Consider the following 24,705-nt stretch of genomic DNA (forward strand, 5'->3'; position numbering starts at 1 on the left):
GTAAGAATATTTTGTGTTGGAGAGAGAAAGTGAGAGAGTGAGAGAGCGAGAGAGAGAGAGAGAGAGAGAGAGAGAGAGAGAGAGAGAGAGCAGCCATGGAGGAGAGAATCATGGAGTAAAGTGGAAATAGGCCGTGCCGATGCGACAATGAGATATTTATTTCTTTAGCGTACAGGTTTTTCCAGAGCGATCCTTCCTTCTTCCTCTCAGCATGTCCCAATTCCCAAAAGCTCAACATTACACTTGCACTGGAGCTTGTGAGCCTGTGTGTGTGTGTTTTCTGCGTTGATGTTGTGTCACATTCAGTGCTCTAAATATGTCACTGGAAAGTTGTTTCACCAACCACCAAGAGATCCTGTGTGCTTTATGCTAAGATGCTGTTTATTCCTCGAACAGGAAATGTACAGTACAGGAGTCGGAATTCTACAGAGACGTTTGTACCTGTTTCTCATTTACAGGAGATGTAAACACACACACACACACACACACACACACACACACAAATAAAATAAGAGCGATGGGAATGTTATGTTGCTCTGCTGTAAGATTAACTGCAGCACAGCAATAACTAGGATTTTATAGTTCTTAAAGAACGATACTGTACGTACTATTTATCCGTTTATATTTACGTTTAATGTTGTGGAACGTCCACAAAGAAAGTTCTTACTTACGTTATAGCAGCTATAAACAGTTATTCCCCCACCAGCCTCTCTTTATTCTCTTTTATTCTTTTATTTTATTGACTCAAACACACACACATTATTATTAAGAAAAATGACAGGCTAATGCGCTTGTTCTAATACGTTATTGTTTCCATGGTAACAGCTCATTGCAAGCAGCTTGCCCAGCATCTGCCGTGTGTTTTTCCTTATTTATAAGTTTTCTCAAATCTTTATTACCTTTTTCTTTTGCTTTGTCACTCCTTCAGCTGCAGCCGTTTCTTCAGCCTCACAGTAAATGACTGCGACCTTGTGGATAAAATAAAGTTTATTACTGCTTTTATTACTTGCAGTTATATAGGCTAGATTAAGTTTACGCAACCTAATAAGGTTTACAAGACATTTATCGCCTATTTATTAGGCAGATCTCTTTGTTCCTCGAGCTCCCAACAAAGAAGAGCTGGATACAAGTAAAGAGTCTCTGATATAAATACAGATTAAAGGATATGCATGATACAGATTGACAACACCAGTGTTTTGGAGAACTGGATTCTGATTGGTCAGAAGGAGTTCATTCATTTTCTAAAACAGCACCATGATGGTTTCTATATCAGCAGATCACTCACTGCACATAAACCGGTGTTTCATGTACCTTGGAGTGCTTAGTCGCATTACCAGCCTCCATAAACGTATAAATTGGTGTGTTTATAAAGCAGCAGAACAAACATGGCTAAAAATTAAAGATTACACTGTTGCTGTGGTGTTCAGGTAACAGGTACACAATGTTACATTTCCACACTGATATTTGAAGTATAGGATTTTGTTGATAGTCGTTATATGTGCATCCTCAACAACACATATGAATAATCCACTGCACTGATACCTGATACTGATACTAATCACTTAAATATGAAATAACCATGAGGTACATCATAAGCCTTGTACTAATCACCACCTAATAAAGAACTAACGCTAAGTACAACAGGTCTTACAAGTTCAAGTCCATGTTAGGAGTTCGTGTATTAATTAACATGTAGGAGTTATATAAGGAAGAATGAATTCCTGCTGTATGCAGCTGTGAATCATCACAATCATCACCACTGGATGGATCACTCAAGATTATGTTCATAATTTACACTTATCCTCCTTATTGAAAGTGGAAAGACACAATAATGAACACTGATCAACATCTCAACATGATTTGGACACAAAGTGATAAAGTGGGTGGGACACAAAAGTAAGTGGGACCCAAAGTGATAACAATGTGGGCAGGACACAGAGTGATAAAGTGGATGGGACACAAAATGATAAAGTGGGTGGGACACAAAAGTAAGTGGGACCCAAAGTGATAAAGAGGGTGGGACACAAAGTGATAAAGTGGGTGGGACACAAAATTGGGTGGGACAAAGTGATAACAATGTGGGCGGGACACAGAGTGATAAAGTGGATGGGACACAAAATGATAAAGTGGGTGGGACACAAAAGTAAGTGGGACCCAAAGTGATAAAGAGGGTGGGACACAAAGTGATAAAGTGGGTGGGACACAAAAGTAAGTGGGACCCAAAGTGATAAAGAGGGTAGGACACAAAGTGATAAAGTGGGTGGGACACAAAAGTAAGTGGGACCCAAAGTGATAAAGTCAATGAGACACAAAGTGATAAAGTGGTTGGGACACAAAGGTAAGTGAGACCCAAAGTGATAAAGAGGGTGGGACACAAAGTGATAAAGTGGGCGGGGCATAAAAATGTTGGTGCAAACAGTGATAACAAAGTGGGCGGGACACAGAGTGATAAAGTGGATGGGACACAAAGTGATAAAGTGGATGGGACACAAAGTGATAAAGTGGATGGGACACAAAGTGATAAAGTGGATATGACACAAAGTGATATCACAGTTTGCGGGGCAAAATTAATGATCTCAAAATGGACATGACAGAAAATTTACTTCATAGTGGATGGGACAAAATAAGTGATATTAAAATGGGCATGATGCAAAGTGATATGAATGTAAGTGGTACAAAATAAGAGATATCAAAGTTCGTGTGATACAAAGTGATATCAACTTGATATCAAAGTGGGCGTGACTTATACTTCTACTAATCACATATTTTCCAGGTTTATGTAGTTTAGTCTTCATTGTCTGATCTCCGTAGTGCGTATATTAGACGAGTAATTGATACGACCCCAAAATTATCACCAGACCATGCACTTTTCCTACTTTCTGAAGCTGTCCTTCTGTCACGCACTTTACTCTAAAGACAAATGTTTTGTCCATTAAAGTAAATCGAATTTGCGAAAGGTCTGGTCTCCTTTTTCATGTGGTGAGATTTTTCAAAAGCTTGTAATTACCCCAGTCGTGTTGAAACAGAAGATTCTGGCAGCTTGTTATCATAAGAAAAAAGGTGGTATGCCGTCTGACATTTGGAATCTACTTGACATTTGAGCTTAAATGAAGTGATTGGTATATTAAAGTCAGCCATAAAACCAGAAGCAAGGCGTTGTCTTTTTGGGTCTCTTAGATGTTGATGGATTTGGTTAGACGCGGTCCTGGAAATGAGACATGGCCGAAGGCGTGCATGCGCGCGCGTGTATGTGTAAAGATCCCTCTTTTTGTGGACGTGACTATGAGCGTAGTGCTGAACTGCAAATGGAAAGAAAACAATCGTCTGTTTTTTTCAGCCTTGTCTCATTTGTCTTTGTTTATGAAATGGGGTTTGTGGGTCTGCTGTTTGAAATTGTAATCATAAATTCCGGTGGAACAAACGAGCAGATTTATTATTGAACTGTATTCACTTGTGTGCTCGTTCTGAGAGGCTTTTTGAGCCACATCATCAATCTGGAGAGACAAAAGCTGTGATAAAGCTAAAACCCCGGTCCATGCTGCATCTCCGGCAGTTTATACTACACTACAATGTCCAACTTGGTGTGATCAAATAATTCGGTTGGATCTGATGAAGTAATACCCTAAAAATCTAGAGTCTTCCTTCTTCCTCATAAATTACTGTGCTTTAATTCAATTCAAAGCCAAAAAAACAGCAAAAAAGGAATGCTGTTGTTTAGATCTTTCCAAATTTAGCTCCAAATATAAAGTTTTAGAAAGTTTTACAAAAGGCTGACACTGGAGACTCGTTCCAGAAATGTAGCACTAAATATCACATTGCTCGTGTTCAACAACATGTTTTTTAACAGAGCGTCCTTGAGTCTCTGTGAAAAAGCTGTTGCTATAGAAACGCTAACGGAATAAGTGCGTTATTATAAACCTGCATTAATTTCAGAGCTGCTGCTCTTGTAAAAAAATCAACACCTTCTGATTTGTTGAACATGTTAAAATCTCTCCTTCATTATATGACACACAATATCCCCAACACGCTCACCTGTAAATGAAGAGGAACTTATTCAGTATTGCTAATTTACGTCTTGTCACAGTCTCACGAGTAGTTATCGCTAGCTGACTATCATGTTAGCGTTTTTACATATTAGCATACAAGGAACCTTGCAGTCATGCACACTATTGTATTTTGTACAGTATTGAATGTTTAAACTAACTTAGCGTACTCATGTGCACACATACTAGCACACTTACACACTTGGGTAATTATATCCTGATATATTGGGTGGTTGCTTATTAGCATTAAGAACAGTCGCATCCTAGCATATTAGCTTACTTTCACAAGCATTCACATTTGTGTAATTATTGTATCAGTGTATTTTTACACTAACATACAGTACTGCATTTGCATTGTCATACACTTGCTCATGTGCATGCTAGCATGGCAATATATTAGCATGCCAGCCCAGGCTTCTTGTACATTGGTAGTTAGTGTAACTTAGCATATACTGTATATTTGCACAGAGGCTCACTCACACACACTTTACAGCATACTTACTTAATTGTGTAGATGAAAATGTAGATAGTCTTATACTAGCGCACCACCAAGTGTGCAATGAATCATGACAAATCTATTCTGAACACGACGTCAGTGATTTAAGGAGCAAACCGGAGGCCTTTGATCTTTATTTCTTTATTTATTCGTCCATATTTTTATTTTCCATAACAAATGAGAAGCTCAAGCTACAGAGCGAAGTTGCTTAGCTTCGAAGAATGAGTGTGTGAACTGAGCGAAAAAAAAGAAAATAAATTTTGAGGCACTTTTTTTTAATATCAAAGGGGAGATTCAAATTCCCCCAAAAGGATTTTTTTTGAAAACTCAGTTTCTGACAAGTGCAAACATGAAGCTGAACTGAAAACACAGTTGGAAAGATTTGCAAGTTTCAACTGAAATAAGTTGAAAATGGGTTGAAGAGAGGCGTGCGAAGGGGAAAAAAACAAAACACGCACGCCTCTCCTACTGTCTCTGTCGAAGTGTTATGCCTGAAATAATACCTTTCCAGGCGTTTCACTTTCACACAGTTCTTTTCTGAAAATAAAATCATGTCAGTCGTCTCGTCTTGGTTCTGATCCCTCAGCGTGCGAGAGACGTGATTCATCCTTGGCTCCCTTTCTTTCGGTGAGGATCAGAGTCAGAGTGTTAAAACGTGGCCCCAGGTCTCCGATCGACGTCAGATCGGTGTTGATATCAGAATCGTGACCTTGTGATTCTATGGAACTGAGTGACTCGGCCATCGAGCCCTCGCCTTCATAGGCGAATGTGGCCAGAGAGTCATACGGTTCCGTGTCATCTCTGTGGTTCTCCTGTAAGCGCTGTTGGAGGTACACGTGAACATCCTCTCCGTCCTCGTCATCCCTCAGGTCGTAACGCTGGGCAGGTGTGTCCTCTATGGCCTCCGGGTGGCGTAAAGTCCCAATGTCGAAGGCTTGCGTGTCTTCCTCACCGCCGCCCTCATCATCGTAGCGGATCACGTTGTCCCTCGCGTCCTCTCTGGACAACATCAGAGCATCTTTCTTCCTCTGGCGCTTCAGAGAGACGGACAGAACCACAATCGCTGCAAGAGATAGCACCAAGCGTGACGTGTTACTAATTGCTAACATACACACACATACGTATTATGTGATCACATGAATTCATGAATACTAAAAATAAATTGTGTAAAAATGACAAATGCAAAAACATGCACTTAGTGTGTGAATGTGCATACGCAGCAGTTTCCATATGCATTGGTGCTGAAACAGGACGAATGTGACCCTGAGAGGTTATGTGTGTGTGTGTGTGTGTGTGTGTGTGTGTGTGTGTGTGTGTGTGTGTGTGTGTGTGAAATAGAGAGAGATAGAGAGAGATTTGCTGACTTCCTGTTTCCTCACTGTGTTGATGTGCTGTCGTGTTCTCTGAGTGACACATGGACTCAGCTTCCATCTCTTACAGTGAGGACAAAGGACAGAACACAAAGACAGAGAGAGAGAGAAGGACAGACAAAGAAAGAAAAGACAAGCGAGATAAATAGAAAGAGCATGGTAATAGTGAGGAATATATAGATAGAGAGATGGGGGTTTAAAGGCTGGGAGAGATGAAAAAAATGAGAGAACATTGTGGGAAGATAGAGGAAGTGATCGAAACAGAGAATGGGTGAGTGAGAGAGAGAAAGGCGAGAGAGAGAGAGAGAGAGAGAGAGAGAGAGAGAGAGAGAGAGAGAGAGAGATGGCTAAGACAGAAACAGAACGAAATGGAGACAGCAAGACGTTGACAGAATGACAGAGAGAGAAAAGAGAAAGTGCGAGGCTTTAACAAGGTCATGAATCAGCTGTTAGGACTCATTCTGCAGAGAAGCAGCGTGAAAAATTGGCTACATAAACCTGAGACTGTAATTAAGAAGCCATTTGTGTTTTCTTTCCTGGTTCTGCTCCAGTTCCAGCTTTCCAGGTTTATTTTACTGCACTGCCCCCTGGTGGCCAAAGAATAACTGTCCTCACCATGCTCATGCTTTGACATGGGGGTGTGTTGACCTCTGTTATGACATAGGGTCTTACAGTTTAAAGCAGCCAGTGACCACACCTTCTTGTGCATGGTACTGACCGACACTGAGGTCACAAACTCCTTTATTGAGACTGAGCTTAATTATTACTAGCAGACACAAAGGTCAGGCCTCCTTTAAGTGATACAAATAAACAATCAATTAAATAATTAATAAAAAAAAAAAAAGGCTAATAATATTTCTTTCTAACACATTGTGTCAAATGTGACTCAGATACTTTTAAAAACAAGAGCCCTGAGATTTGACAGTGTTGCAGTGAGTGTGTGTGTGAGTGTGTGTGTGTGTGTGTGAGTGTGTGTGTGTGTGTGTGAGTGTGTGAGTGTGTGTGTGAGTGTGTGTGTGTGTGTGTGTGTGTGTGTGTGTGTGTGTGTGTGTGTGTGTGTGTGTGTGTGTGTGTGTGTGTGTGTGTGAGTGTGTGTGTGTGTGTGCGTGTGCTGTGTATCTTACCCAGAAGAATGATCACACACAGCAGGATAGCCAGCAGAGCTCCAGGGCTGAGACCCAGAGGTAGAAGAAAAGCTTTGGTGCTGCAGCTTCGGACTGAGCCGGAGACATCACAAGCACAGACTTGTATGCTTAGTGTCCCTGTGCTGCTCTGGATGGGAAACCCGCTGTCCTCCACCACCACCGGCACCTCATACACACTCTTTTCCATCCGCCGAAGCCCCGCACGCCTGTTCAGAAGCCCGGCAGTGTTGTCTGGAAACACACACACGCAAGAGTGCCATCCAAATGTGAGTATTCCTTGAACAGCTATATATATATACGTATACTTCCGATTAATTAACTGCTTATTTTTACCTCTTAGCTTAAATACATACCCAAAGAGGTTGGGGCACTTCCTGCAAGACCTGCTGTTAATGAACATGACTGGTCAATCTGATAAATCTAATCCCTCACATAAATTTTAGACCAGTTTTGCTCTTTTGGACACATCAGTGGAATTTGGTCTGTCATTAAGACCCACAGGCATAGATGTGGGACTATCGGGATTTGGAGCACTGTTTGAGATTTTGACCGCCAGTTAGGATTTGGACCTTCAGTTGGGATTTTAAAACCCTAATTGAGATTAAGACCCCCAAATGGGATTTGGACACACAGTTGGGATTTAGATAACTGGTTGGTTTTGGACTGCCGGTTAGGATTTGGAGCCCCAGTTGGGATTTGGACACTTGTTTGGGTCTTGCAGACACTTTGAGGCTTTGTTGAGATTTGTAGAGATGTGTAGGGATGTAAGGTATTGAACTATTGTTTGAAGGTCATGTGTTTGGATCCCAGGTCCACCAAGGTGCCCCTGCTTGGCCCCTGAGCAAGGCCCTTAACCCTCAATTGCTCAATTGTAAGTCACTCTGCATAAAAGTGTCTGCTGTAAATTAAAATATTTGGAAGTTGATTCCTGGATACAGATTTGGCACTTTGGAATTTTCTTGATTATTGGATGAACGGTTTGTTCAGTTCACCATTTTACTCCTTTTACACAACTGGTTACTCACATAAACCACATAACACTTCAAGTCAGTTTTTTTCCTCTTCCTATGTTACAGTTCATTTGCTATAAATGAAAATGCACCACGAGCTATAAAACTATCGTTTCAGATCCTGATCAGAGTTCCAGCACTAAAGCTACCCAGTGAAAAGATGCTTATTGATTGCGAGTGATGCAATGAAGAATTACAACTCGGCAAGCCACATGCTGGACTCATCAAATGTAGCATCAAAGAGGATCCAGTGACAGAGTTTGGAGGTAAAATGATTATGAGCTTTACCAGCTTTCTGACCTGCTGGGAGGACTAGCACTCACAGAAGATAAAATGAGATAAAATGACAACCTACATTCCTGAAGATTTTGTTGAATGAAGGGTTTAGTCTCTCTAGACATGTGAAGAAATTTCCTCTGGGGATCAACTACAGATTGGACCAGAATCAGACATGGAGGAGTCGAGTTGGTAGTTCTGGCAGAAAAAAAATATGGCTTATTATCAGATGTTCTTGGAGCACTTGGGAAAATCGGAATAAATCTGCATAAAATTAAGACACTCTTAGAAAACGTTTAATGAGACTAAGAGCAAGACGATAAGTATGTAGTGCCCATGCTGAGAATTTGGCTTCTTTCATTCTGTGAAGAAATCTGAACTGATTGGATCAGAATCTTGGAGGTGAGCAATTTGAAAGCTGAAGAAACTGATGACTGATTTCCTCCAATGTAACTATACATTTTTGAATCAGGCTGTAATTCTGTCATTCAAGGCTGTCTAAGATTATATGTGGAATATCTTCCCATGTTGACCAAAACATTAACGCAAAAAACAGTGGCACTATTGCTTTTAAGCCCCACGGCAAACCTTTCTCACAACCAGAGAAGACAAAGCGTCCCTGGTTGAGGGGTTGGTCAGCAGAGAGTGTTCTTAACTCTGTGTGAATGTGTGCAGACATGTCTGCTATTAACCGTAAGGTCCCCTGACCCTGTCATTGAGGGTTTTTTGTGGCTGGGTGAGCAGCAGATTGCACTTGACAGCGCAGGAGGGGTAGTAGAGAACGTTGTGGCCACTTGCTCAGCTTTAGCTGCTGATCCTCACTGGCACAAAACCTAGTTTCATTTATTATTATGTTTATTATTATTATCATGAAGAACCATGGTGAGATCCAGACAGATAAATTAGAGACACATAGTCCTGCTGGATGCATCCAGTATCCTAAGTAAAGGGCTAATTGATAAAAGTGTAAAGCCCTTAACCCAGATCAGCTCTTCTGACTCTGCACATGTGGCTTAACTCATAACAAGCTTAATAATTAATAAAGCTGATAAGCTGGATTTTGAAGACTTTGTCATGTCATGTTCCATGTTGGTAAAAATAGTCTTTCCCTATGCTTAAAGGTCCATCTAATGGAAATGTCAGCGTAGATATGCTCTTGGTAAAAAGTTCTTTGGATAGTTCTTCACTTTCCTATGTTTGGTGATCCACCTGATGAAGGTGCCCTAGCGAGTTATTTAGATCGCTTCCCACATTTCTGAAAATAGTTTGTTTTCCAAGTGCAGGCTATGAAATTGAGTGATTGATGACGTAAACTGGAGGTCATAAATTTTATTTATTTTGTTCCATGTTTGGTGGCCACTATCTTGGGCTTCCATTTGTGTCTGAGAGCTACCAGTCCAACAACATGGAGGACACTCACTGAAATGTTCTTTATACTGTACATAACTGTCTAACATGCGACAAAGCAAAAGGAAGTATTGTACGTGCTTTCAAGTCCATCCTTTCTAAACTGAGAGCAATACAATAATGTTGATGATGATGATGATGATGATGATGATGATGATGATAAGTTATCATCTTGATTGGGAATCACAACCTTCCCTCAGATGACTCCAGCGTTCCGGAACCAGTCATGTATACTTTTAAACAATTTGTTTTTTTTAGCGAATAGAAGTGAGTATGGGCTACCAGCAACAACTTACTGCCATAATCTCGGATGGTGAAGTTCTTGTTCCGGATGTCTCTGGGAGATTTGAAGAAGAATCTGTGTCCTAGATTGGGCATATCTCTGTCTGTAGCACTGAGGATCTGGATCACCTTGATACCAATAACACAAAGACCATTATTACTGTGATTAAGCTGTTACTATAGAAACGATAACCTATTAGAACGAGTGCATTAATATAAACCTGTGCTACGGTCAGCGCTGCTGTTATAGAAAATCAATCAACCGCTTTATTCTGACCAATCACAATCCAGAAGGGATTTTCCAAGCGAGCTTTAATCTGTGTTTTAGTGCAACGCTGATATTACAATGACTCGTTTCAGATCCCGCATCAAATCATATTTCAGTGGTTCTGAACACACACACACACACACACACACACACACACACACACACACACACATACACAAACACACATACACAAACACACATACACAAACACACTTACCTGGCCTACTTTTGCATCCTCACAAACAAACGCTTCATACGGAGAAGAAAGTTCTGGAGGAAACTCGTTGACATCCAGCACTGTGATTGTGACAATGACTCGAGTGAACAGCTGTGGATTATCTGAAAGATCAAAGAAGGGACATGTCCACCCTGAAACACAACTCTGACACACATACACAACTCTGACACACATACACAACTCTGACACACATACACAACTCTGATATAAACACAACTCTGACACACATACACAACTCTGACACATACACAACTCTGATATAAACACAACTCTGATATAAACACAACTCTGACACACATACACAACTCTGACACACATACACAACTCTGATATAAACACAACTCTGATATAAACACAACTCTGACACACATACACAACTCTGACACACATACACAACACTGATATAAACACAACTCTGACACACATACACAACTCTGACACACATACACAACTCTGACACACATACACAACTCTGACACACATACACAACACTGATATAAACACAACTCTGACACACATACACAACTCTGACACACATACACAACACTGATATAAACACAACTCTGACACACATACACAACTCTGACACACATACACAACTCTGACACACATACACAACTCTGACACACATACACAACACTGATATAAACACAACTCTGACACACATACACAACTCTGACACACATACACAACACTGATATAAACACAACTCTGACACACATACACAACTCTGACACACATACACAACTCTGACACACATACACAACTCTGACACACATACACAACTCTGACACATACACAACACTGATATAAACACAACTCTGACACATACACAACACTGACATAAACACAACTCTGACACATACACAACACTGACATAAACACAACTCTGACACATACACAACTCTGACACACATACACAACTCTGACACATACACAACTCTGACACACATACACAACTCTGACACACATACACAACTCTGACACATACACAACACTGATATAAACACAACTCTGACACACATACACAACTCTGACACACATACACAACTCTGACACATACACAACACTGATATAAACACAACTCTGACACATACACAACACTGACATAAACACAACTCTGACACATACACAACACTGACATAAACACAACTCTGACACATACACAACTCTGACACACATACACAACTCTGACACATACACAACTCTGACACATATACACAACTCTGACACATACACAACACTGATATAAACACAACTCTGACACATACACAACACTGACATAAACACAACTCTGACACATACACAACACTGACATAAACACAACTCTGACACATACACAACTCTGACACACATACACAACTCTGACACATACACAACACTGATATAAACACAACTCTGACACATACACAACACTGACATAAACACAACTCTGACACATACACAACACTGACATAAACACAACTCTGACACATACACAACTCTGACACACATACACAACTCTGACACACATACACAACACTGACATAAACACAACTCTGACACACATACACAACTCTGACACACACAACACTGACACACATACACAACTCTGACACATACACAACTCTGACACACATACACAACACTTACATAAACACAACTCTGACACACATACACAACTCTGACACACATACACAACTCTGACACACATACACAACTCTGACACATACACAACTCTGACACATACACAACACTGACATAAACACAACTCTGACACACATACACAACTCTGACACACATACACAACTCTGACACATACACAACTCTGACATACACAACACTGACATAAACACAACTCTGACACACATACACAACTCTGACACACATACACAACTCTGAAACACACAACTCTGACACACATACACAACTCTGACACATACACAACACCACATAAACACAACAGTGACACATACGCAAGTCTGACACATACACAACTCTGAAACATATACAGAACAGTGACACATACAAAACAGCGACACATACACAACTCTGACACATACACAACAGTGACACATACACAACTCTGAAACATATACACAACAGTGACACATACACAACTCTGAAACATATACACAACAGTGACACATACAAAACTCTGACACATACACACAACAGTGATACATACACAACTCTGACACATACACAACAGTGACACATACACAACTCTGACACATACACACAACAGTGACACATACAAAACTCTGACACATACACACAACAGTGACACATACACACAACAGTGACACATACACAACTCTGACACATACACAACTCTGACAGATACACAACAGTGACACATACACAACTTTGACACATACACAACTCTGAAACATATACACAACAGTGACACATACAAAACAGCGACACATACACAACTCTGACACCTACACAACAGTGACACATACACAACTCTGAAACATATACACAACAGTGACGCATACAAAACTCTGACACATACACACAACAGTGACACATACACAACTCTGACACATACACAACAGTGACACATACACAACTCTGACACATACACACAACAGTGACACATACAAAACTCTGACACATACACACAACAGTGACACATACACACAACAGTGACACATACACAACTCTGACACATACACAACTCTGACAGATACACAACAGTGACACATACACAACTTTGACACATACACAACTTTGACACATACACAACTCTGAAACATATACACAACAGTGACACATACAAAACAGCGACACATACACAACTCTGACACCTACACAACAGTGACACATACACAACTTTGACACATACACAACTCTGACACATACACACAACAATGACACATACAGTACGCAAGTCTGATACATGCACAACTCTGAAACATATACACAACAGTGACACATACAAAACAGTGACACATACACAACTCTGACACATACACAACAGTGACACATACACACAACAGTGACACATACACAACAGTGACACATACAGTACGCAAGTCTGATACATACACAACTCTGAAACATATACACAACAGTGACACATACACACAACAGTGACACATACACAACTCTGACACATACACAACTCTGACAGATATACAACAGTGACACATACACAACTCTGACACATACACAACTCTGAAACATACACACAACAGTGACACATACACAACTCTGACACATACACACAACTCTGATAGATACACAACTCTGACACATACACACAACAGTGACACATACGCAAGTCTGATACATACGCAACTCTGAAACATATACACAACAGTGACACATACAAAACAGCAACACATACACAACTCTGGCACATACACACAACAGTGACACATACACAACTCTGACACATACACAACTTTGACACATACACAACTCTGACACATATACACAGCTTTGACACATACACAACTCTGACACAGATACACAACAGTGACACATACACAACTCTGGTGGACTGACAGATACACAGCTCTGGCACACATACACACCTCTGACACATATACACAACAGTGACACACACACAACACATGCACAAACACAACTCTGACACATATACACAAAGCTGACACATACACTAAAACACACTACACTGAAACACACTGATACACAATGGCGATAGATACACAACAATAACAAATACATGACACTCATGAATACACAACAGTGACACATACATAATACTGACAGATACACAAGACTAATAGATACACAACTCTGACATATACACAACACTGCTGGACTGAAGTATACACAATTTTGATGGATACACAACTCACACATACACAACAATGACACATACACAACACTGATGGACTGACTGATACACAACACTGATAGATACACAACTCTAACTCATACACAACAATTATGGACTGGCTGATACGCAACACAGATGGATACACAACACAGATGGATACACAGCTCTGACTCATACACAACGCTGATGGACTGACTGATACACAACACAGATGGATACACAACACTGGCACACACAATGCTAATAGACTGACTGATACACAACACATATGGATACACAACTTGGTCTCATACATAACACTGACACGCACAACACTAATAGACCGACTGATACACAACACTGAAGGATACACAACTTGGACTCATACACAATACTGACACACACAACACTAATAGACCGACTGATACACAACACTGAAGGATACACAACTTGGACTCATACACAATACTGACACACACAACACTAATAGACTGACTGATACACAACACTGATGGATACACAACTCAACTGATGGACGGATGGATACAAAACAATGACAAATACACAAGAAGACTGACTGACAATGCTGATAAAGACACAACCCTGAGGGACTCACAACAGACACACAATGCTTCACACTGATACACTTTTAATATTAATACTTTATAGATGTTTTCATGTATACTATAATTATTGTATTTTAACTATTAATAATAAATGAAAACTAAAACTTTCATTTTTTTTGTGTACTAATTTTGTTCATTAATTAACATTTTCATTTGATAATGCGTGTGTTAAAAATGTCCTTTTCTAACAAATGACTATTTTAAATTAAAGTGTTAATTAAATGCATGATTTATGGAATAGTTTTAAAGCACAGCAGCTGGACCCTACGGCTGCATTTACATTTAATCTCCACCAGATGGCGTGATGAGACCTCGTCAGTAAAGTCTTCATTTGTCTCTTCACTACACGCAAGTGTGTTTTTTTCTCTAACAGTCAGATGAAGCTGGCGAAGAGCAAGCCGATGAGCTGATGAGGTGAATGAGGTGAGAATGAAGGAGAATGTCGAGTTGCGAGGAATAACAAAGCCTAACGATGAGCTGCACGTGTCTGAGACGTGACTTCCTCTCTGTGCGTACTTACTAACTTTAGTTGCAACAACAGTAATGTTGTGTTTCGGTGTAGTTTCTCTGTCCAGAGCTTCTCGAGATGAAATTGTGCCTTCCTCAGGATCCACGTCGAAGTAATTCTCTGAGTCTGCACTCCACTCAATGGAGTACCTACAGAGCAGAAAGATGGAAATAAAAAGCATCTTAAAGCAGCAAATTAAAAATGTGAGTTTTAATCCCAGGTCCACCAGGCTGCCACTGCTGGGCCCCTGAGCAAGGCCCTTAACCCTCAATTGCTCAGTTGTATAAAATGAGATGCAAGTCGCTCTGGAAAAGGGAATCTGCTAAATGCTGTAAATTAAAGCAGATATAATAATAATTCAGTAAGGAGTGTAAGGTTCGGGGTGTGACGTATGGAGATAAGAAAATGGACCTATTGAGCGTGGCCTAATATTACAGAGATAAGAAAATTAATGAGTGGAAAAAATATGTAAATTAGAATAAATTATATGTAAATAAGGTTGGCATGTTTTAAAGGTATAAAGAAGTGTTAAAAATGTATAAGGAATGAAAAAAAGAAGAGAAAAAAAGGAAATTAATATCAGTATAATAATAAACTCAATACAATGATGTAGATCATAATTTACTAAGTCATTATTTATGAGAACAGCAAAATATTATATTATATTATATTTTGTTATATTATTGTTAAACGTCAGATCTTTTTCCAGCTTTAATGTAAAGCAACTGACACTATTTTTTATATTCAAGTAAAAGACAAATAAGAAATGCAAAAGAAAAAGGAAAAAGTGTACAATAACCTGTAATGGTGCGTAAGTATAAACACCCCTTAACTAATTGGGCATTCAGAGATGTTAGTAAACAGTCCTCAGACTCGACACATCATGACTTCCTTGCAGAAATATTCCAGTTCTATCACATTGTGAGAGGATCTCCTCACACATCCCTTTCACAGGTTTTCGATCTGATTTAGATCTCTTTCAAAATATTGATCTTCTTCCTCTGAAGCCGTTCCTTTGTTGGACTGGATTTGTGCTTTGGGTTTGTTATCGTGCTGAAATTTGAAATATTCTTCATCCTCAGCTGCCTATCAGAGATCTGCAGCGTTTGTGTGAAAATAGTTTGGTATTTAGAGCTCTCTATGATTCTCTTTATCCTGACCAGATACCCATAAGAGAAGAGAAAAGAAGAGAAGAGAAGAGAAGAGAAGAGGAGAGGTGAGGAGAGAAAAGAAGAGAAGCGAAGCAGGAGAGAAGTGAAACAGAAGAGAAGATGAGAGGAGAGGAGAGAAGAAAGGCGGAGAGAAGAGAAGAGGAGAGGAGAGGAGAGGAGAGGAGAGGAGAAAAGAGAAGAGGAGAGAAGAGGAGAGAACAGAAGAGGAGAGAAGAGAAGCAAAAGAGGAGAGGAGAGGAGAGAAGAAAGGTGGAGAGAAGAGAAGAGGAGAGAAGAGGAGAGAACAGAAGAGAAGAGAAGAGAAGCTGAGAGAAGAGAAGAGAAGGGAAGAGAAGAGAAGAGAAGAGAAGAGAAGAGAAGAGAAGAGAAGAGAAGAGATCATATACTGTATATACTGTATATCATATCTTTTCAAATCCTGCTTAAGCATTTCTACCTTAAGACATTTTACCACCTGGTCTGTGACGAGTGCATGCACTTGTTGGGAAATGTATTGATGGCATTCATGAGAAAGAGCTGCTGTTTAGTCATGAATATTTGAAAAGTATGAGAGATTGTTGCCACACAGAGGGAGGGTCCACTGAACACTGACCGCTGGTGTGTTACTGTGTGTTATGGTGCGTTATTGTGGTGTGTTGTCTCACAGGAACTGTGGATGGCAATAGTGAAATATTAAAAGGAGCACAAACAGCCAGTGTGTACTGAATCACTGTTGACTCCTTTTTATCCTTGTTATGAAATATTCATCCAGAAACAAATACTGTTTAGAACAATGTCATGGTCTTAAGATCAACATCACAGGAAAAAAAATGTAGAATCACAGCTTCACTGATTCAGAATGGGACGGAGTGTGTGTGTGTGTGTGTGTGTGTGTGTGTGTGTGTGTGTGTGTGTGTGTGTGTGTGTAAAGACCTGATGGGACTGTGCCCCATGTCTGGGTCGTGAGCGTTTACGGTCCCGATGGCGTTCCCTGCAGCTCCCTCTCGTGTCTCCATGCTGTACTCTGAGCTGCTGAAGATTGGAGCTTCCTCCACATCCATCACGCTGAGCTTCACCACCGCAGTGTCGCTGTGTGAGCCACTCTGCATGAAATGAGCGTCCATGTGTGGGTCTGACGCCGTCACTTTAAAACTGTACAGCTTTCTGCTTTCGTAATCCAGTGGCTAAAATAGAGAGAGACGATGGAAAGTGTAAAACCTCTGAGTTAAACTGTACAGAGGTATAAAAATATAAAGAAAAATGTAAAGAAAAATAAAAACGTGTAAAAAGGTGCAAAGGTAGTTGTATAATAAATAAAGTGTAAATTAAGAGGAACATAATGAAGAGCGAAATAGGTGTAAAGAAATATGTAAAAATATATTTTTATTAATTTAAATGTTAATATGGAAATTAAATGTAAAATGTGCGTAAAAAGGGTTTAAAAAATGTAAAAATAAATAAATAAAGAACGAAAAGATAAGTATGCAAAGTTATAAATATAAATCATAAATGTTTAAAAAGTTGAAAAAGTGGTTAAAAAAGGTTTAAATAGTTTAGGAATAAACGAAATAAAATCACATAATACATTGTTAATAATAATAATAATAATAATAATAATAATAATTAATAATAATTATTATTATTATTATTATTATTATTATTATTATTATTTTATTATTATTATTGTTAATGCGTAAAGTTAATTATATAATGTTTAAGGTTGTGGAATGTCAGTGAAACAGTTTCCTGTTCCTGTTGTCACTTACGTTCTAGCAGCTACACACACTCTTTCCTTCATCAGTCTTTCTTTATTCTCTGTCTTGATATTAATCGTTTAAAAACTATGCAGCTTATCTACTAAAGCACTCTGAACATCATTACACTTTAAAAATGTACACTGAATGAAGTCATGATTAAAGCTGCATGTATAAACCTTGCGCCCAAATCCTGACCTAAACCTTCCTTACACTTCTGTAAGATATATTTCAAGGTGTCGTGTCTGACAGGAAACATTTGTGAGCTATCAGAACCCCTGAACACAGCGTCGGTGTTTCACATCTCTCTGGTTCTGGGTGTAGTGCGTGTCACATCCTGTCGTATCTGCACATAAAAGCGCAGCCTTTTCTGTCTTCTCTGTGCCGCATGGCATCAGGGCATCTCTTCCTCTGCTTTCCGGTCTCCACTTCCTCTCTTATCTCTGCAGGAGTTCTCTGTTCCTCAAGCTCACAACGTGCATCATGACGTGAACGAAGCGTGCTGCGTTTTGAATTCCACTCATGTTGTCAGGAGCTGCATCAGATTCTCTGCACTTCCTGCGTCACACTTCTACTCTGCGGATCGGTCACACTTTGTTGAGTGGAAGTCAGATGTAATATTATTTACACCTCAGCGCTCATGAATGCTAAATTCTGATTGGTCGGAATGTGTTGATTCATTTTCTCCACAGGTTTATATTAAGGCACTCATTCTAATGTGTTTATTTTACAGATCGTGGAATGAGTCTCCAGTGTCAGCACTGGTTACCCTTCAGTTCAAGAACATTAACTGTAACTACAAATGGATAAAAGGTACAATTTGTTGATCTCGATATTACAGATAAGATTTCCGAGAGGGATAAAAATTTTTATGTCGTACAGGGTTTTAACAGATACTCACGCTACACCATTACCATAGCAACCAGCATCTCATGACTCTGCAAAAATATATATATACTGTATATATATATTTTTTTTTAAAAAAGAGTTTTATTGAAGTTATTGGCTGAGATCCAGAGTAGAGCCCTGCGCGGGACTGTTTTTATAAACCCGCACCCGCCCGCTCCCGCTGAATTTCTGACCAGGACCACCCGCGCCCAGAAGCTGCGTGTTCCACTCCCTCCAGCACCCGCAATGTTTGTGTCCACTCCCGCCCACTCCCATGGATTTTTTCTCGAGAGCTTGTGAAAATTTTGATTGTATACAAATGATCAGACTAATTATTAGTTCAGGCTAATGTCCAGAATAACAGAATTAAACATGATTGCATTTAAATAAGATAAATTAATACTAAACCAAAGCAACACACCTGTCAAAAACAGTTTTTTAATATAAAATATTAACCATTTTAACAAAACCACAACTAGCGGCACCTCATTTTTTAAATGTACTGCATGATACACAGACCAAATGATTAACTGTTAACAACTGTGCTTTTTCCTCAATATGTCGAGACACAGTGGTTGGATGTGGCAGCGCATCTCTCACATCAAATGTACCAAATTTAGCGGCTATGTTAACAAAGTGCTGAACTATGTCAACAAAGCCATTCCCGGCAACAATGACATACGGTCTAATATCTTTACAGCAAAGTGCGACACATTTTTCCATAGTATCTTGCTTAACGTGAGCAGGAAGTGCTTTATTGGAGAATGAGAGCTTGCTTTGACCACTGAGAACTGTGCAGGTATGTCGCCTCAGGCCAGACGTGCCAGATTTATTCATTCATTCATCTTCTACCGCTTATCCGAACTACCTCGGGTCACGGGGAGCCTGTGCCTATCTAAGGCGTCATCGGGCATCAAGGCAGGATACACCCTGGACGGAGTGCCAACCCATCGCAGGGCACACACACACACACTCTCATTCACTCACGCAATCACACACACGACAATTTTTCCAGAGATGCCAATCAACCTACCATGCATGTCTTTGGACCGGAGGAGGAAACTGGAGTACCCAGAGGAAACCCCCGAGGCACGGGGAGAACATGCAAACTCCACACACACAAGGTGGAGGTGGGAATCGAACCCCGACCCTGGAGGTGTGAGGCGAACGTGCTAACCACTAAGCCACCGTGCCTCCCCCTGCCAGATTTATGTCCGTTGTAAATTAACACTTTTGCACATTTATTGCAACTTACGAAGTTTAACTCTTTCCCATTTTTTTCAGTGACAATTGAGAATTGTGTCCAGATGTCTGACTTGCCTTGCTTTGCTTTTGTCAAGTAAACAGCCGCTTTAATCTTCTTCTCAACGTCATGTGTTGACTCCATTCTTATTATTAGGTTACACGGCAAATCCCACCGGGTCCCGCGGATCTCCCAGGGCAAAGGTGAAACCGCCCGCGGGTCCTGCGGGAGCCCAATCCCAATGCAGCCCTCTAATCCAGAGCTTTCCTTATATTCCTAATATATGTCTATATATACTGTGTGTGTGTATATATATATACATATATATATATATATATATATATATATATATATATATATATATATATATATATATATATATATATATATATATATGTATGTATATATATATATATATATATATATATATATATATATATATATATATGTATATGTATATATATATATATATATATATATGTGTATATATATATATATATATATATATATATATATGTATAATGCAATCCAAGCAATCTCTCCATCATCTACTACTGCACTTCTTCTCACCAGCTGTGACTGATCCTCACGAGAAACACTGACCACACCTGAAGGCTGTGAGAAGGTTCCACAGAGATACCCAGAGAACCCGGAGTTCCTCAGCCTTTGTGAAACCTAAAGTATGATGCTTGAATTAGCTCTGATTTGGGGTGAATTGTTTATCCATGGTGTTTCTTACGGGATTTGGCTCCTTTTCAAGTGCAGTAAACACACTGCATTAAAATCCAATCTGTATTTCAGCTGAAGTGCTTCTGAAGGCATATTATATCAATCGCACGTGGACCGCAGCGTGAGGGATTTCCGTTAACGGTGGCGGTTTGCGGCTCGTTGATTAAAGCTCGCACGTGACAGGGGGTCATATTTTTTCTTTTTTTTGTCTTTGATAGAATGAATATTTATTTACCACAATTCTCCTTCAGAGCAGAATAAATAAATATAAAAAAACCCACCTCATTCTCTTTAATCTACATTTAGTCCTTAAAACATACCAAAGGAATTTGAAGGCGGAGTTACATGCAAGAATTGATAGCTATATTTCATAAAAAGCTGTTCGTGTCTGAATCACAGTTCTCAGTATTTGGTTTCAATGATTTCAAATCATTTTTAAATCATTTTTCAACCTAACTTATAGTTAGGTTGAAAACAATGAATTTCTCTTCTCTCTGAACAGCTTCTGTCTTCCACATCTAAGAAACAAAAGTTCTCTTTGTTCAAAGACGCCCTGTTCTTATTCTGGCATCCAGTCATAATAAAAAATGTGAAGAAAAACTGTGATGAGCACGTGTCAGGTTGTGTCACGTCAGCCTTCCTCGCTGACTGCCCGAGTGTCTGGTGTCGGAAAGTGCACCTTCTCCGAGACAATTAGGACAGCAAGGAAAAACAATGCTCACTCAACTTAGAAACGTGAAGCCTTCGAATCAGAGCACACACATTTTAGGAAAGTAATCAGTGAAGAATCAGGTAGTACAAGAGAACGGCGATGCGTGACTCACATGTGATTAGATGGCTGGTGAAAAAACACCCACACACGCTTTCTTCCTCGAAATCCTATGCACTTTCCCATCGAGTGCCAAAGCGCTTGAATGTCATTAAAATGCATATCAGGGGAACGTCAGATGAAAAAACCTCAAGCAGGTGAAACAAGCAAAAACTATTTCAGAGCTGTTCTGGATACCAAATAACCACATCTGAAATAATCTAAGATATTCATGAGATTGAAGCTTTACTCAAAGGGGCTGGGTTTCTAAACGTGGACCATTTTTCTTGCTCCACCGTCGTACATTTTTGATTTAACTACGACATATCAGGAAAAGATGCGTGTTCGTGACTGTAAATACACTCAGAAATACACTTTCGAGACTAATCGGAATACGTAAAAATGATTAATTAGATGCATATGGATTATTATTATTATTATTATTATTATTATTATTATTATTATTATTAAGTCTAATTCTCTCTAGGGTTGATTTTTTTTAAGAATAAATTATGAATGAACTTTGTGTGTAGCAGATGAGCGCTCGATCAGCTTCTCATTGAAAAATAAAAGATAAAAAATTAAATCCTACAAAAAATTACAAAAATAGCCGACATCCTGCACACAATCCGATTCACAATAACCTTTATTTAAGCTTCACTGACTATCGGAGTGCAATAAAAAATACAATAAAACGCAAAATTATCGGATGTGCTGCATCAAGTGCTATTTTATAAGCTGATGAATAATGATGGTAGATTTCCGCACGTGACTTTGGATTTAAGATTCTAACATTTGGACAGGATCTAACCCTCGGTGGTGTTGTACACCTACTGTACACATAACCACTTTCGAGCTCAGATTTTGGATTTTCAAACTTTCAGAGTTTCTTCCTTGTGTCGCCTCAGTGAAGTTTTATCTCATCGCTGTCGCCTTTGGCTCGTTCGTTAACCGTCCAAATCTACATCTGGGTTCCTGTACAGCTGCATTCAGCTAAACAGCTTCCTGTTTTCTCTAGAAATCAGATGTACATCTACAGATTTGTTATTCAATGCTGCTGACACAGTGGCAGGTTTTAATGAGTTCTTTGAATCAATTACCGTTTACTCGTGAATCCATAACACGGCTGTATTATAACACATGTAGTATCGTGTCTAGGGCTGCGTGTGTGTGTGTGGGTGTGTGTGGGTGTGTGTGGGTGTGTGTTTTATATGTTAAGTGATCAGGTTTGGAAATGAAGGAGCACTAATGAGGCAGAAAATTAAAAAAGGTGCAAATAATAATAAACTCAGGTGTCAGCGAGAAAAACGTGTTTCTGGGATTAAATTTCTTGCATTTACAGCAGCAGTCTTCCGTACTCGCAGGAAAGCATCCGAAAGACACATTATTTGTTCAATCAAAGCCCGGCACTCATAAGATTTCATGTCAGAGGCAACACTTTAGAACTACTTTCCCAATTCATTAATAAGATTAATGACAGATATCCAGTCTGGATACCGAAGGCTGCGTCTGTTCTATCATTTTGTCTTGATGTGAAAGCATTAAGAAGAACTGTAGAGTATCGTGTTATGGTAATCGCAGTCTGCGTGCAAACATCCACCAATTTTCTCATCCAGCATCCTCTTCTATCTGCAACCTGATTCCCTAAAGCAAGGAGACACACCAGAATGAACTGTTTCAGCATTTTCCCCCAAGGTGCCCATGCAAAAAAAAAAAAAAGAATGGCGGCAGGAACGTGGCTGTGTCATTGACCCTGTTCTCACTTAGCCCCACGGTGAGGATTTCTCATTCTCATATTCATTTTCCTGTCTTGTATTTTTTTTGGGGTCAGCAGATACAGTTCTGCACAGTCAGGACTAGGTGACTTTGTTCTCCAGATGCTCTGGAGTGCAGCCTGGGGAATAAATCCACGTGAAGCAAAAACTGAACTCAGGTAACGAAGAGTGATATGATTGCAAAACAGACGCATCTCGGAATGTTAGCATCATAATCATGATCATAGATACAGATCTTTTTGCATAATTCTCTTTTTTTTTGTATTATTTTAACCATGCCAAACTCCTCCGCACTGCAGATATGTGAGATCTTTACATCAGAAGTGAGAGCCTGAGAGTCTCAAGCAGTCATCACAGAGTCACAGAACCCCACTGAGCTAAACCGCAGTAATGATGGAGCAATCCATCTCTCTGGAGAACGAGCGCACTCCAGCCTCGTCCTCCAGCTTTTACCGAAGGACTTACGCGTGTATGCGCCCGGCCGAGTGAGTGGGCTCTGTTAGATGATGTGCGGGGGATTTCTCCTTGTCACATCGCATCAAGCGGTAGCAGAGCTGATCGCCGAGCACCAATTTATTTATTCATGCTTTCTGAAGTCCAAAAAGATGGACCACTTCTTTTTCTTTTTGGCAAAATCCACACAGCGTGGCAGCATTTCAAGAGCTTTTTTTAGTATGTCAGGGCCTTTTCGTACACCAGGCTTCGGCTTGTCCTGAGGAAAGTCGTAACCACCAGTAAGGAGAAGATGGATCTTATTTTTGATTGGAGTGGGCAGTGTGTAGAAAATAACAGTTTTATGCCAGTAATGCATTATTCACTGAGCACAGGGAGGATGGTGGGCTGTAATAAGAGGCGCTCACCCTCGGGGACAAAACAGACGTGTGTAAAATATGTTGGACTACAGAAGCACTAT

The 24,705-nt window shown here is 39.8% G+C and overlaps 1 protein-coding gene across 2 annotated transcripts in view; it reads right to left on the reverse strand.

Annotated features, from left to right (window-relative positions):
* Positions 1–4,810: 4,810 nt before the first annotated feature.
* cdh12a (cadherin 12, type 2a (N-cadherin 2)) overlaps positions 4,811–24,705 on the reverse strand; it is a 37,535-nt gene continuing 17,640 nt past the window's right edge. For both annotated transcript variants that reach the window (XM_060859278.1, XM_060859362.1), the window contains 6 exons: positions 17,529–17,779; positions 15,457–15,593; positions 10,515–10,636; positions 10,044–10,158; positions 7,034–7,285; positions 4,811–5,602 (listed from right to left, as the gene is read on the reverse strand). In XM_060859278.1, coding sequence (XP_060715261.1) covers positions 5,094–5,602; positions 7,034–7,285; positions 10,044–10,158; positions 10,515–10,636; positions 15,457–15,593; positions 17,529–17,779 — 1,386 coding nt within the window. In that variant the 3' untranslated portion in view covers positions 4,811–5,093. The remainder of the gene's footprint in view (positions 5,603–7,033; positions 7,286–10,043; positions 10,159–10,514; positions 10,637–15,456; positions 15,594–17,528; positions 17,780–24,705) is intronic.

The sequence above is a fragment of the Tachysurus vachellii genome, chromosome 1 (assembly GCF_030014155.1).
Source record: "Tachysurus vachellii isolate PV-2020 chromosome 1, HZAU_Pvac_v1, whole genome shotgun sequence".
In the NCBI taxonomy this organism is placed as follows: Eukaryota; Metazoa; Chordata; class Actinopteri; order Siluriformes; family Bagridae; genus Tachysurus; species Tachysurus vachellii.